The 15,647-nt window shown below is 34.8% G+C and overlaps 1 protein-coding gene across 6 annotated transcripts in view; it reads left to right on the top strand.

Annotated features, from left to right (window-relative positions):
• Positions 1-15,647, top strand: part of LOC145239760 (GTPase KRas-like) — a 195,053-nt gene that overhangs the window by 107,937 nt on the left and 71,469 nt on the right. For all 6 annotated transcript variants that reach the window (XM_080103190.1, XM_080103187.1, XM_080103189.1 and 3 more), the window contains exon 3: positions 12,050-12,098. In XM_080103190.1, coding sequence (XP_079959316.1) covers positions 12,050-12,098 — 49 coding nt within the window. The remainder of the gene's footprint in view (positions 1-12,049; positions 12,099-15,647) is intronic.

Here is a 15,647-nt window from a genome sequence, read left to right as displayed (position 1 = left end):
CTGAACGTTGCTTACATCTTGCCTTCAACGATTGGGCAATACCATCTTTTAAAAAAAAGGATGACAGGTTAATTTATATAGCAAATGTACCTGACGTTGCCCGGTAGTAAATGTAACGTTAAATTACTTTAAAAAAAGAAAAGTAAAAAACAAAAAAAGTAACTGAGACATGTACATGCGAGTAGTATGTTTTTTTTCTAAACATTCCATTTCTTGTAAAAAAAAAAAAAAAAAAAAAAAATACTCGAGCTGAGATCGAAACCAAAACTTAAAGACGGTGAATCAAGTACGATAGCCATTAGATCAGCTTGCCATAATCCTTACTAAGTCTTTAGGAAAACCTACTTATTTTTAATATAAAGAAGTTGTCATATTTCACAACTGACGACTCCCAAGTACTAATTTTTCAATTTTCACCCCTTCGTAACCCCTTTTTCCAGATGAAAACCAATTAAAAAATAACTAAGTTTTTCATGTGTCTAAATACACTAAATACACGAATTTCATATCTGTAGATTAAAAATTTGTTGAATATATAGGTTGAGAAGTGTCCTCACACACATTCTCATTTTCATTGATATATAGATATGCATATGAAGGTGGAGAGTTATGTTTTTGGTTTTTATTCTAGCTGATGCACCCAAATCATATTTTTAGTTTTGATCCCACTACTATATATTAGATTCAATATAATAATCGATAGATAATTGTCTTTATAATAATACGTAATCAGCATTAATTAAAATATCATATTTAAGTGTATCTTATAACCGAGCAATGCTGGACAGCCTGCTAGTATATATATAATGTACATAATGTGTAAGAAGTTGAATTTTTGCAAGTTTGTTATAATGCCAATGACATTTACCCTAGGGAGGTTGAACTGGCTTCCTCTAAAGGAAGTATCAAGGGGATATTAAATTCTCAAGCTGTCCCCAGTTGCATGTATATCCAGTCAGAGAAGATGATAACGTTAGGTTTTTTGTTTTTGTTTTTTTCTTGTCTTGCTCGGCAATGTTGATGTTCTGACATACAGCGCCAGGTATTCCCAAATGATCACTCATCTGTTACTGGCCAAGCTCAAAGTTGCTTAACTTAAGTGATCTAACGGGGATTGGTGTCAACGTAATTATGCTGTATATGCTGGAATCTGTGTAGTATCCTTTCTGATCCTACATTTAGTTTATTCTGTGCTCAGTAGAGAAGTTATGGAGGTCATTTTGGGGGTTACCACTTATAAAATCTCCATTTTTTTTTTTTTTTTTTTTTTTTTATTGAGGATCAGAGACGTCTTAAGTAATTATCAGTTTGGAGGGCTATATGTTACATGAAAAGAATTAAAATCAAAGACTGAGAGGCATACATTTACACAAGACATTTAATGTGTTTAGGAACAGAGGATTACAGAAATAGGAGGAACAGAATGTTCATGAATATTAAGTTCTTATAGAGCAAAGGAGTCTTTAGTTGAGTCTGACGTCACATGGATCTGAAATATTGTATCAAAACTTTATTCAATTATATGAATTGTATTTTCTTCATTAAGTTATTAAAGAGTGTTTATTGCTTTTTTATATTATCTATATGAAAGTGTGTGTGTCTGTCTACATTTCCCTACACAATAACTGTCAATTTTCAGTCTACAGACTCGAAATTTGATATACAGGATAGTGAGATTTGAGAAAATTTTTGTAATCCGTTTTCGGCCAGAAATTTGGCTATTAAGGGGTCAAAGTTCAACGATTTGACCTTTAAAAACTCTACCAAACTCCTCCACCAATTTTGGGTATAAACAGTTGAAATTTTAGATATAGGTTCCTTAGACATGGATCTAACTTAATAACTTAATTTGAGCGCAAAAACAATAAATGTTAAGGAGTCATAATAGGGATCAAAGTTTAAAAAAAAAAAAAATTGACCTCTGCGGTCTCTACCAAATTACTCAGACAATTTCTAGTCTACACATTTGAAATTTTACATAAAGGGTATTCAGAGATAGGGCAAGCTTTTTAATCGGTTTGGGTAAAAAATTTGAGCTACAAATATATAAATGTATGTATGTATGTTTGCATGTTTGCCTAAAACTTTCAACAGAGGCGACGGATTTTCACAAGATCAGTATCGTTTTGAAGCTCGGCCCTTCAGACGACAAATACTGAAAAATTGGCTAAAAACATTGATTTCTTCACCCTCAACTACAGGGAGGGGTCGCTTTTTTCACCAATATTTTCGAAAGTCATCCCCTCTTTTCGATTGTCTAGCCTTAATTTAAACCTACGTCACTTCCAGTTTGGCGGTGGTCATAACAGCAAGATGTCACGTTTTTTCCCTGTTCTTTTCCTCCTTCACGGTACAGGTCTGAGCCTGCCTTCCTACTACAACTTTTTTTTTTTTTTTTTATTGCTCAACGAACACATACCTCCAAACACCCGGGCAACGCCGGGCTGAAATGCTAGTTATAAAGAAATTGAAAAAATGTTTAAATGCTATGTGTGTATTCGTTAAGTTGTGATGGGTTTTTAGTAATTTTTTTAGTGCCAACAGGCCTTCAATGGGGCATTGTTTCATGTGTGCTGTTGGTTCTGGTTTCAAGTACGGAAGAGAGGGAAAAGAGAAAATGTTTCAGTTCAGCCTTTTTTATTTACTTCATCACGTGCTCAACTTGCTTGAAACATGACGTATGATTGGGCAAGCTGAGAGGTAAGCTGTGTGCCTGCACCAATCAGCTTTGAGCTTATAAATGAAATATTAACTATTAAACATATTCACTGGAGTCGCTCAATGTCCTTCTAGACTGAGACAATTTTAATTTTTGTCTTAATCTAGTTCTCTTTTTTGCAGGAGCTAAATTTTGTCGAAAGAATGAGAAATGTAATACGAGTAAAAGAGTTACAAAGAAAGATTGAAAAAATTAGGATTAATTACTTTACTAGAAAGAATGACAAATGAGTTCATTTAAAATTTAAAAAATGTTGTTTTTGTTTGTTTTTTGTTTTTTTTACTTCAATCTGGACGATTATTGTTTAGGCAGATTTGGAAAACTAGATTTATTAACTAATTTTTAAAAAAATTTCTTTGTCTGGTATATTTGTTGATGTTTCTGTGAGACCAAAACTTTTTCACAAACCGCTAGTGATAAATGGACCACCAGTCGGCGACAACTGATTTAAACTAATGACAGTACAAAGGTGTTCACATAAAGCTGTGCCTTCTGCGATAACTTGAAGAAAATTCACCTTGTATTCTCCTTCTATAGCTTTAAGCATACACTGATAAACTTGAAAAGGTCTTTTCTTAGAAAGCTTTTTCTTTCTTTTTTTTACTTGTTCTTAATCTCTTGCCTTTGGCCTAAAACACTTGTTGACATTATTTCAGTGGCTACATCATATTGAGAAAAAAAAAAACAAGCTGCTATTCTTTCTCATAGAAATACATTTAATCTCACAATACCTATTCACGGTTATTGGGTTAAAAGCGTTTTAGTTTGTAGGTTTTAAAATTCAGGTCAATCTTGTATTTTTATATATATATATATATATGTGTGTGTGTGTGTGTGTGATATACATATATACACATCACATTCTCTCTCTCTCTCTCTCTCTCTCTCTCTCTCTATCTATATATATATATATATATATATATATATATATATATATATATTAGTGATGGGACGATTTCAAAATTTTTACCAATTCCATACTAAATTCCTGGTCCCAATTCTTTATAAATATCTTAAGTATTTAACTATAAAGTTACTACCCCCTCCCCCATGACCGTAAAACCGTAAAAACACGTTAAATGTGAAGATATTTTATCAAACATAAATATACACGGGATGGGAGGTGAACTATAGATTTTACTGATAGTTTAAAATCGATAAATATTTGTTATTTTATTATTACTACCAGCAGTGGAAGTTTTTGTTTTAAACAAAATAATTAAAGGAATCGTTTTTGGCATCGACAAATAGACACAAATTTTTCCAATACTTATTCTGATTAATTATCCCAACATACATACACATACATACATATATATATATATATATATATATATATATATATATATATATTATGTGTGTGTGTGTGTGTGTGTGTGTGTGTGATGCAAATTTCAGAATTTTAGATAAGAATTGATAATTTGTATTATTTGGACTACTGTTCTCATCTTAGAGCTTATTCTCACAATCTCATCAAATTTGTGAATCTGTACAGAACTTTGAACGGAACCCTTTATTTAATCCATGGAGATAGCCTGCTTTCATTCCATCAGCCATGACCGGGTAGAAGTCTGAAGTAATTTTATAGATTTCAGTTTGACAAGGCGTACCTAAAGAAGGTCGGAGGTTATATCAACTGAAACCTGCGAATAACATCCAAGATGAGAACAGTAGTTCTCTTTCTGTCTATTTTAAACTAACAAGAATTCAATCTAAACACTTAATGTTAAAAATGCCATTTTGAACTTATGTGTGACTGATCAACTCACAGAACTTCTTATAGAAATGCTTGGACATCTTTTTATTATTCAGATGATTTGAGCGGCTGTTCTTGTTTCAGATATTCTCACAACGTTTCAACCAGTGTAACCTCCAACCTTCTTCAGGTGCATTTTGTCGAACTCTGGAATCTGTACGGAACTTCAAATGGAACCCTTTATTTAAACCATGGAGTAGGTTGCCCTCGTTCAGTCATCCTTAACTGAATAGAAATCTAAAATAATTCTGTAATTAGTATGGCCCTGTACTGAGGATCTAATTATTAATTAGCACTTTTATCTGTTGTACCATGTGTCTTTGCAGAGGTTTAAGGTTCAATCTTAGGTACAGGTGATGATGCAGGTACAATTAAAAATTCTTCAAAACCTCCATCCGGTTATGGTTGACAAAATGAGAGCAATCTTTCGTTAGAGATAAAATTAAAAACTTCAGTTCGAAATTTCACACAGATTTCAAAGTTTGGTAAGCAGCACCTGAAGGTTACCGAAATGTTGAGAATAGTTAGAACCGTACAAATTAAAGTTTGCGTTTCTAAAGTCTGAAATGAAAGATGGCTTTTGTAAACTTTGAGAAAATTGTCTAAACTTATCCTTTTATTTCTTTATATCAATACACTTGCCTGTTACAATGCTCGTTTTGTGCTCCTCTGCAATCTGGCTTTCATCATCTTCGAGTAGAATTAAGTTTTCAACGCGAGAAAAATATGCTTTTTGATTTTGTTAAGTAGAGCATAGATTTTCCTTAGTTTGCCCTTCCACAACTGTAAGATAAAATAAAAAATAAAAAAAATAGGTGCCTAAATTAGACAATAATGTCTTTTATATTCGGTAATCTGTACAAAATATCAGGACATAAAACAACTAATTGATGCGTGAAGATGGAGCTATGGAATCGGAGTCTATAGAAATTCATTAATCGTGACTGAAACTAAAAGTGATGTACATAGTAGGGTACAGCTGTCATCATATTTGGTTTAGCATCAGTTTTAGATGCTGACATGTGTTGGACGATTATTTTAGTAATCAACTTCGAAACTAAACTCCAGCTTGATCTTAGCTAGCGATATTTTTTTCTCCCCTCTGCACCAAAGCCAACAGTTTAGATCATTTTTTAAATGGTTTTTTCCTGTTGATTGCGGTATGTTGCTGGTCCTGTGCAGTTCTAGGAGGTCCACCTCCCCAGGTTTTGCCTTCTCCCTTTGAGTCGAGGTTAATTTATTGCTAATCGCCTGAGGTGGCTCTACTGGGGAATGCCGACAGGACTACCAAACTTTTTTTTTTTTTTGCAAGCCAGAGTCCTCATTCTCCAGGGGGCTGGTTTTTCGAATCTCACTTTACAAACCGCGTCACATCACGATGTGGGAGAGCGATAGATAATTCTAGTCTGGTCTTCATTCATCTCTCTTTCAAGTTCATCCTTATCTCTTTCTCATGTTTTCCATGGGCACTGAACCTACTACCTCAACTAATCCATTCTTTCAAGGTGGTCATACCATCAAAGTCGTCTGTTTTGCACACATCTCTCTATACTGTCCCAATTCAGTCTTTTCATGAGGTCATCAGATTTTGTCTTTTAAACTCACATTATAGCATATTCTCTCCCACACATCTTCAACTCTCACCGGTAATAAATGAGGAGTCCTGTGTATCTCTGCTCCCATCCCTGAATTCCATGCTACAATTTAATTTTTTTCCTTTAATTTCTATAATTTTCAATTTATAAATGTCTGCCACAATTGCAGACCCCACAATATTACTGGAAAAATCCTTGGTACGAAATGAATGCCGCCATTGAATTTTTTGGAAAATTTTTTGATCTTAGTATAGGTCTTTTTTTATCTTCAATTTTATCAAATTCATTTCTAATTTTAGATTTTTTTGCAGATATATCCAACATTTTTTTTTAATAAGTGTTTCTTATTGAAAGATTAAAGTAATTTTTTTGCAGCCATGAAAGCATTACCTTTTTCTGTTTTCACTGCTCTATTTATCAAGATAATCTGTCTTTATGCCTAACTTCTTGCAATACACGTTCATACATGTTCAAACAGCTTTAAACAAGTTCCAGTGTCGCAGTGTAATGAAACTAATTTGGCTGAACTTGACCTTCTTAGAGATGTCTCTAGAAAAAATTAATGTAATTCTTAACGTGCTTTGGTAATATTGCTACCAAAGCAACCAGAAGAATCAATAATGGTGTTTATAAAATTTATCTTTTTTTTTTTTTTTTTATATACATAGAGGTTACCACTTATCAAGGCCCGGAAGCCACTTGGGGATAAGGGTTATTGTGTGTACAGTAATCAATGGGATAGTATCATAGTAATCATTAGTATTGGAGATTTGATAGTGTCTTAAGGGGGCGGTTTGTCAGGAATTTGTTTATGTTGGACTTAAAGACATCCAAGTTGTAGTCGGGTGGGAAACGGTCAAACAGAAGAGAGTTCCACAGTCGTGCACTTCTAAGAAAGAAGCTCTGTTCATGGAATCTATGTTTGGATTTAGGCACAGATAAAGAGTGGGGAAAAATAATAACAGTAGTTTCAGCTAGACAGATATTTTTCATGAAAGATTGGCGAGGGGGGGGCAGAGATTGGAGCTCAGATGAGCACTTGCCATGGAAATAACGATAAAACAAAGACAGGCTCGCAACGTCTCTTCTGTGGGAGAGAGGTTGCAGGGAAGAGAAAAGAGCATTCTCAACTAAGCCACGAAGTCTATTTTGTACTCTGTCAAGGCAGGATAGGCTGCTTTTAGCAGCTCCTGACCAGATGTGGCAGCAGTACTCTGTCTTTGGATGTACTTGGCTTTTATACAGATAGAGAATTGCATCAGTAGTGAGAGATCTTCTAGAGAAGGATCCCACCATTTTCCCAGCGACCTTGGCCACCGACTTGCTGTATGTGTTCCATTTCAGATCAGGAGTAAAGGTCAAACCCAGAAGCTTGTCAAAACATGGAGCCTCCCCAAGACAAGAGCCATCCATTTCAATTGTTGCCAGATGGGGATCAGAGCGTTGATGATGTAAAGATAGAAGCTTGGTTTTGGATGCATTAAAAGTAACCAGCCACCTCTTCCCCCACTGTACCACGCGCTCAAGATCAGAGGAGAGAGAATCAGAGAACTTTGTCATTTACGGCCTTTGATGTGTTGCCATAGATGGTCATGTCATCAGCATAGATGTCAACGAAGGATTTAAGTACGTGTTTTGGGAGATCATTGATGTAGATCAGGAAGAGAATTGGGCTCAGGATGGACCTCTGAGGGACTCCAGCATTAATAGTGTGGGCCTCTGATTTCTGCCTGTCAACCATTACTCTTATGAACCTATCGGAGAGAAATGATTTAATAATTGAGAAAACATCTCCAGTTATACCGTAGCTGGAAATCTTGTGCCATACCTTATCGAAGGCTTTCAGTATGTCAAACAATTGCCCTAGAAAGGAAGCTTTTGTCAAGAGATTCACTAATCCTATGAGATATAACTGTTAGCATATCTGCTGTAGATCTTGTGGAGCAAACACCATATTGCATGTCACTAAGAAGGTTGTTTCTGCTGAGGTGGTTAACTACTTTATTTAATATGGATTCCAGTAACTTACTCATGACACGCAGGAGACTTATTGGTCTGTACTGAGAGGGAGATGACTTTTCGCCTGAGTTCTTAAATACAGGGCATACTGATGAGGAGCTGGTTGGAGCTTTTTCAGCACTATAACTGGAATGCTGTAAGGGCCAGTTGCTTTACTGGAATCAAGGTTCTTGATTAGCTTGGCGACCTCATGCACAGATATTTGTATGTTGCATAGCGTGTTGTCTGTTATAGGAGGAAATACTGGGAGTTGATGGCCTTCATCGCATAGGGTAGAATTAGCTGCAAAGTTCTTGGCAAAGAGTTTGGCCTTGTCTGATGCTGACGAGATTACCTCAGGTCCATTAATGATGGTTGGGATAGAACGCACGCTTCTGTTCAGGATCCTGTTTGCTATTTGCCAAAACTGGTAGGAACCAAACCGCTGATCAGCTACTTTGGATTTAACGGACTGAGCATATAGCTCTCTTGCATTTTTTATTACTCTTTTACAGTGGTTGCTGGCAGTCCTGAAAGCAGCCTTAGTCTCAGTACATCTATTATGTTGGTAGCTATGGAAAAAGTGATTTCTGTGCACGATGGCAGCAGAACATTCTGCGGAGAACCATGGCTGGGTATTAGGTTTTTGCTGGAATTTTTTGGATGGTATGAATCGGTCTATGCCTACAATTAACCATTTGGTCAGGTCCTTTTTAAACATAGAATGCAGAGGTAGATCAGATATAAATGTACGGAAGCTATCCCAGTCAGCCATAGAGTATCGATATACGGTACGATGGAGAGGTACATCTGAGGACTTATTACATTTCATTTTTATCTTAACTGATACAAAGGAGTGGTCGGAGGATCCTAGAGAAGATAGAACGGAACATGAACATAGCTCAGGAGAAATTGTGAGAAAAAGGTCTAGAAGTCTTGCATACTGACCGGTAGAATCGGGCACACGGATGGGTTCGTTAACAATCTGAGTGAGGTCATAGGCAATGGCAAAATCATGACAGAACCTCCCCTCATCATCTGTCTTATTTAAGTGGGTCAGCCATTCTACATTATGCACATTGAAGTCACCATAAATGTGAATGTTAGCCGAAGGATGAGTAGACAGGATGTGGTCAATTTTCTCAGATATACTCTTAAAGATAGTAACCCCACTGATCAAATAAAGTGAATAGTTTAGAAATTCTTAATTGATGTTATTAACAAATTGTCTTGTTTGTAATCGCTTGTACCAGAATTAGGGTATATATACTTTTTGATTGAAAAATGAACTTAAAAATTAAGAAAAAAAAATCCAACAATTCATTGTATCTACAACAATTAAGTTTGCTTTCTTTCCACTTTCATTCACCTCCCATTTCCCTCTTTCCTCCTCTCCCTGTCGTTTTTTACCCCCTTTCATTCCCTCCACTTCACCTGCCCCTTTCGCTTTCCCTCCACTTCACCTGCCCCTTTCGCTTTCCCTCCACTTCACCTGCCCCTTTCGCTTTCCCTCCACTTCACCTGCCCCTTTCGCTTTCCCTCCACTTCACCTGCCCCTTTCGCTTTCCTTCCACTTCACCTGCTCCTTTCACTACCCCACCCCAATCTTATAAATTTTCCTTCTGTCTGTGCGTGTGTGATGCGGTTTATCTCAGCCTACAGGCAACCCACACAGGCGTTAGGTACTGAAATGAAGCTTATGACCCAGCGGATGTTTTAGTGATATTTATATCCATGTTTGGTGTATGGAAATGCAAAAAAAATAATGATTTACTAAACAACGTTTTATTTACTGGATATTTTTCCTGTACAAGGACCCAAGTTTACCCAGCTGGGCAAACTTGGGTTCTTGTTTATAAAATTTCCTTTACTTCGATTTTTGTTTTCCTCCAAATATGGCATCAGTTTTTGAATAAATATATTTGGGGTTTGCATGTAAATAAATTAAACGTTTTTTACTCTTTCTCATGCAAACATTAAGTAGCATCTTTTTTTTCTACAAAATTTCACAACTATTTTTCTTCATATTAGCTATAAAGCAACAGAAGCTAAACAAAGAATGAAATTTACATACCCACCACTCAAGTTTATACCAATGAAAGATCACCTCAAATTGTTCTACTGAACACATATTTTACAATGCATTTCTACCTGGAGATTAAGAGTTCAATCCCTGGTGAAGAAACTTTAAGGTTACTTCTTTCTATTTGTAACATCATTCACCCAAGATGGGTTGAGATGGCTTCAAATGACTTCACTGCGTTGTGTGTTAAAGTGACCCACGTCCAGCAGCAGCAACTGAGTTTTCGGCATACTTCGGCCATTTCCAGTTCCAGCAAAGAATATCAAAAATATAACAGTCAACTCCATGCCTATCTTCATCATTGCAATCCATAGCTCTGCATCTTTCCAGCCAGCGGCTGCATTTGAAGGCATCAACTTATGGATGAATTTCTCATCAGGCCGTCGAAAAATGTATTTAAATTGGTGATGTCTACTTTTCAGAAGAGCCTCTTAAAAATGAACAGACATAGAATATGTGATGAGAGCAGCCTCTAGTCATGGATCAAATGAAGGATCATTTGAAATTTTTGGAAGGTTACCGGCTCAGATAAAAGCACCTGACGAAAGCAAGAAAATGTCGAAATGTGAACATACATGAGGATAACCTTCCAAATCCTGTAAATAACTACAGGAATTTTCAGGAATTGTCTAGTTTTATTAGTGAAGATTATACTGATATAATTCCTCCCCATACAATTTATCTTTTGCTCTGTGTCATTGTTGAGAGAAGAATTCAGGAGGAACCAAGTATACAATTTGGGGTTGGTGAGGGTCTGACTCCTAAAAAAATTGCTGGATTTAAATTTCAACATTATTATTATTAAAAAAAAAAGTCAGAAATATTTTATTTTACTGAAAGCATTAGGTCATGTTTTAAAAAGAAAAAAGTGCTTTAATAATCATAGTTGCATTTTTTTACTTATTACAAGTACTCAAAATTCATTTATTTTGGATTAGGAAAACTATTTTTTTAATCAAAACACAAATTAATCAAACCTTTATCATTTTTCTATCGTGCTATTTTGGGTTTATATGATTTTTTTTTTATTAAAGAAACAGATTATTTATTAATTTTTTTATATATAATCTATATATTTTCTAGAAACTAATTCTATATTTTTTTTAATGTTATTTCTATTTACTGCAAAGAACCAAGATGGCTTCCATATGAAAAATATGTCCGGCTTTTGAAGAGTAGTTGTTACAGTACTGATTTGTGTAGGGAAATATAAGGTACCATCTCTTAAAATTGCTAAACAAAAATAGAATATTGGAATTAAGCAAATTTTCAATGGAAAAAAAAAATTAAGAATATTGCCAAATCTCTGGCAATTAATTATGGTGAAACTGAATGAAATTTTGAGCTTGTAAGCTATAATGTTAAAAAAAAGTCTGCATAACTTTATATATTAGATAGTGGATATATACATGATAGATTTACCAGAAGACTTTGTTAATTTTTCTTCCTCATTTTTTTTAATAAACTTTGAATTTAATAGATAAATAAATTTTCTAGCTATTAAAATTTAACAAACTAGTTTTCTTTTTTTACTTTTTATGATAAAAGATGGATATTGCTCCAGACAAGGCATGAATCCACCTCATGTAAGGAACTAAAACAATATCACTTTAAGATCAAAAAACAAGCCAATAAGCATTATATGGATAGTTTCTGACCTAGAAAACAGCAATTCTTCCACCTTTTGTTAAAAATATTGCTCATGAAATGTGAGAACTAAAAGACAAAATAAGAAAAGCAAGAGTTATTTGGCTGGCGAAAATAAACTCAAGGTTCATTTCTTACTTCCTATGTATTATATGTACATATTTTTTAATACTAAGTTTCCACAAAATACGGTTTCTATATATTTTTCACTGTTGTAAGATGTATTAATTCAAATTTTCTTTTCCTTCCAGCGGGTGGTGTTGGGAAGAGTGCCTTGACCATACAGCTGATACAGAATCAGTAAGTTGATTTGATCTTTTTTATTTTTTTTAACATAAAAGAAACAATTTTTATTAATTTATGCATAATTCTTAACCTGTGAGAATAAATTTTATTTGTCTAGAATTTTAAAAAACAAAAATAAAAATCTGTATGCTGTATGTAATGACTAAACAAAAATATATTCCAAAAGTCTTGTCCGCCATTTTAAAAACAATCTTAAAAAATGAGATAACTCAATAATTCATCTTGCAAGATTTATGTTGTAATGCCTACAAATTCCCATTAATTGTTTAAAAATTTTCTTTATAACAATAAAACTACTTGATCAACTTAATTTTTTTGAGTATGATATTTTCGTTTCACCATGTGTAAGTACATCATAGATTTTTATTAGTTTTTTTTTTTTTTTTTTTTTTTTTTTTTTTTTATATAGGAGTTCTAGATAAGCACTTAATCTTTTATATAATTCATTTCCATTCTATGAACATTCTGGAACATGATGCTAAATGCACAAGGCCACAATTAAACAATATGTCTGCTCCACTTTTAAATTCTTCCTTCCCAGCATTTTTGCCCACTTTCTATATCTAATCCTACCAATTTTCAGAACCCTAGCACATTCTGATTCTGGGGTCTGCCTCACTACGGGACCCTTTTGTCCAAATGAGGTATGGTTTGATTCTTAGTAGGCCTTACACCCATATACTACCTTTTCTTTTTGGATAGCAAGGATGGTTTATTGCCAAACGAGGCGCTCTTACTGGATAATGCGTCCATTTGCACAGCTATTTTTGTATCCTTTGAAAATGTCCCTCAGGAGGGTAAGGGACTGCACCACCCCTACCCACCCACCGTGAACTGATATGTATAACCTTGCTGCAAGTGGTAAGCCTGTAAAGACCCTCTTCTTTCAGAGAAAACCCATGTTACTCTTTCTAATAATGAAGTTAGAAAGCCGATTTTCAAACTTAAGCTACATATAACTTGTCAATAAAAACTACCTTCCACTCTTGCCCCAAATACTTCAAACCAAACTATATTCCTATCTAAGATCCAAGATCGGCCAGCTGAGGCTTTACAACAAGTTTGTGCTCCTTTGCAGAGGAAGCCATTTGTTTCTCCAAGAGTAACTCTTGCACATCTAGGCAAGCTTATGTTAAAGTTCTCCAGATTCGTATTATAATTGTGCTCATGGCCTAACCATTACTGATTTTAAGTAACGATCAGTTCTAATCAACACTTTTATTTGGACATGATGCAATGAAAAGAATCTAAGAATGATTAAAAAGGTTCAGTTCGAAATTTTAGGACATAGTGTGTGGAGAGGGTGGGTAAAGTTTCAATCGTAATGTAACGGTCTCCATCCATTTTAAATCCTATTTCAAATATTTACATGAAAGTTGCAATTGGCTTTATATATAAATTTATTAAGTAGAAAGTCGTAGAAAACCAGAGATATAATCAACACTTTCAAGTGACAAGTTACTGGAGTGTGAGAGAGAGACGCCCACAACTACGTTGTGTATGGTTATCTCTCTATCCTCACTAGAGCTCTTTGGAGAAAAGCTACGTTTTGTGTTTACTTGCTTAAGTTGTTAGCCAAAAACAGGAAAATCTTTTTTCATCTGGAAGTCATATGGTTTTGTCACTTGCATTAACTAAGGTTAAATTCTAATCTACCTTCCATCAATCATTCTTTAATTCAGCTAACAGCTTTTGCTATGGAACACACAGACAATTCATTTTGAATGATAAAGTCAGAATTATTTACCTTACGGAAATCAGATTAATCACCATCTTTGCTAATCATACAGTACACACAACTGGGAGCATTCACAAACTGGGATCTGGAGACTTTAAGTGTTGGCTGTCCTTCAGAAAACGAGATAGACTTATGGATAGACAAACAGATGAATAGCTTGTCTTGTTATGTTGTACACAAACTCCCCCTACCTACACTGAGGCTCTTTAGAGAATCGCCACGTTTCATGTCCACTTGTTTAAGTTAGCTAAAAAAGATAACCATCTTTTTTCTCCCAGAAGTTGTATGGTTTTGCCACTTCTGTTAACTCACGGTTAATTTCTGACCTCACATCCAGCAGTCATTCTTCCATTTGACCAACCCTTTTCATAATAATAATTTCATTATAATTCATTCATAATAATTATAAAACATAACACGTCTATCTTGCAGTGATGAAATGAGAACAATTTAAGAATAATTAAATGAAGGGTTAGTTCAAAATTCCATGCAAGTTTCAGTTTAAATGGAAGATTCTAAGTTTGAAAAGAAACACCTATAACGTTTGAAACATTACGAATATAACAGCCAGGGTGAGAATAGTAGGCCAAATGATCTAAATAATACAAATATCAAAAGATGTTGCAAAAAAAAAAAAAAAAAAGCTGAGAACTATACATCGAAAAGGAGTTCAAAGAAAATAATACTTCACAAAGAGAATAAAAGACTAACGCTTGCATCCTCATATTTCATTCATCCAAAATATTAAAAGAAATCAAGGGTGTATATGCAGTCATAAATACCAAACCTAATATCATCGTTATTTCAATAGCCATTTTACATCCTAGCATGTGTTGAATGACTTTTAGGAATTCACTTCCAAACTAACTTATCTCTGACCAGGTTTTTATTAATCCTTTGCCTCCGCTTCATTCATGTCACTTCCTCTCATGCTTTTCTTTGCCTTCCCCCTGTGAACTGACACTATTACCTCAATTGTTCTATATCTACTAATCCAAGAACTTTATTCTGTTTTTTTTCCAATGTTAGCATACCGTCCAAGTCTACTCTTTTGCACATACCTTCCTCTGAGGTCATCAAATCTAAGCATATCTTTAAGACTCACATTACGCACCAATCATATCATTCTCATATATTTTTTTTTTCTCCATGAAACACATTTCCTCAATTTTGCACCTGCCTGATAGACACTCCCTTGATCAACTTTGGTAACGCTCTGCTGGTTATTAATGACAGAAGTTCCCTGAGTTTACTCCATCCACTCCTAACTCTTGCAATCACACTAGCACCTGCTTTACCCTGTGCTCCAATGGTATCACTAAAATAAAACTTTTGGACAACCATAATAGCTTGAATAGACGAAGATTGATTATTTGGATTTTTTAGGCTACTGTTCTCATCTTGAGTGTTAATACACACAATGTTTCTGTTGATCTTCAGGTGTATTTTCTTAAACTCTGGAATCTTTTTGCCAAACTTGAATTCAATACAGATTACAGATGCACTGAGACTAAAGCTGCTTTCAGGACTGCCAGCAACCACTGTAAAAGAGTAATAAAAAATGCAAGAGAGCTATATGCCCAGTCTGTTAAATCCAAGGTAGCTGATCAGCGGCTTGGTTCCCACCAGTTTTGGCAAATAACAAATAGGATCCTGAACAGAAGTGTGCGTTCTATCCCAACCATTATCAATGGACCAGAGGTCATCTTGTCAGCGTCAGACAAGGCCAAACTATTTGCAAAGAACTTTGCAGCTAATTCTACCCTATGTGACGGCAATCAACTCCCCATATTTCCTCCTATAAC

The sequence above is a fragment of the Euprymna scolopes genome, chromosome 19, assembly GCF_053919585.1.
Source record: "Euprymna scolopes isolate OS-2025 chromosome 19, ASM5391958v1, whole genome shotgun sequence".
NCBI lineage: Eukaryota > Metazoa > Mollusca > Cephalopoda > Sepiida > Sepiolidae > Euprymna > Euprymna scolopes.
The sequence above is the reverse complement of the archived record's forward strand: the minus strand, read 5'-3'. Positions and strand labels throughout refer to the sequence as shown.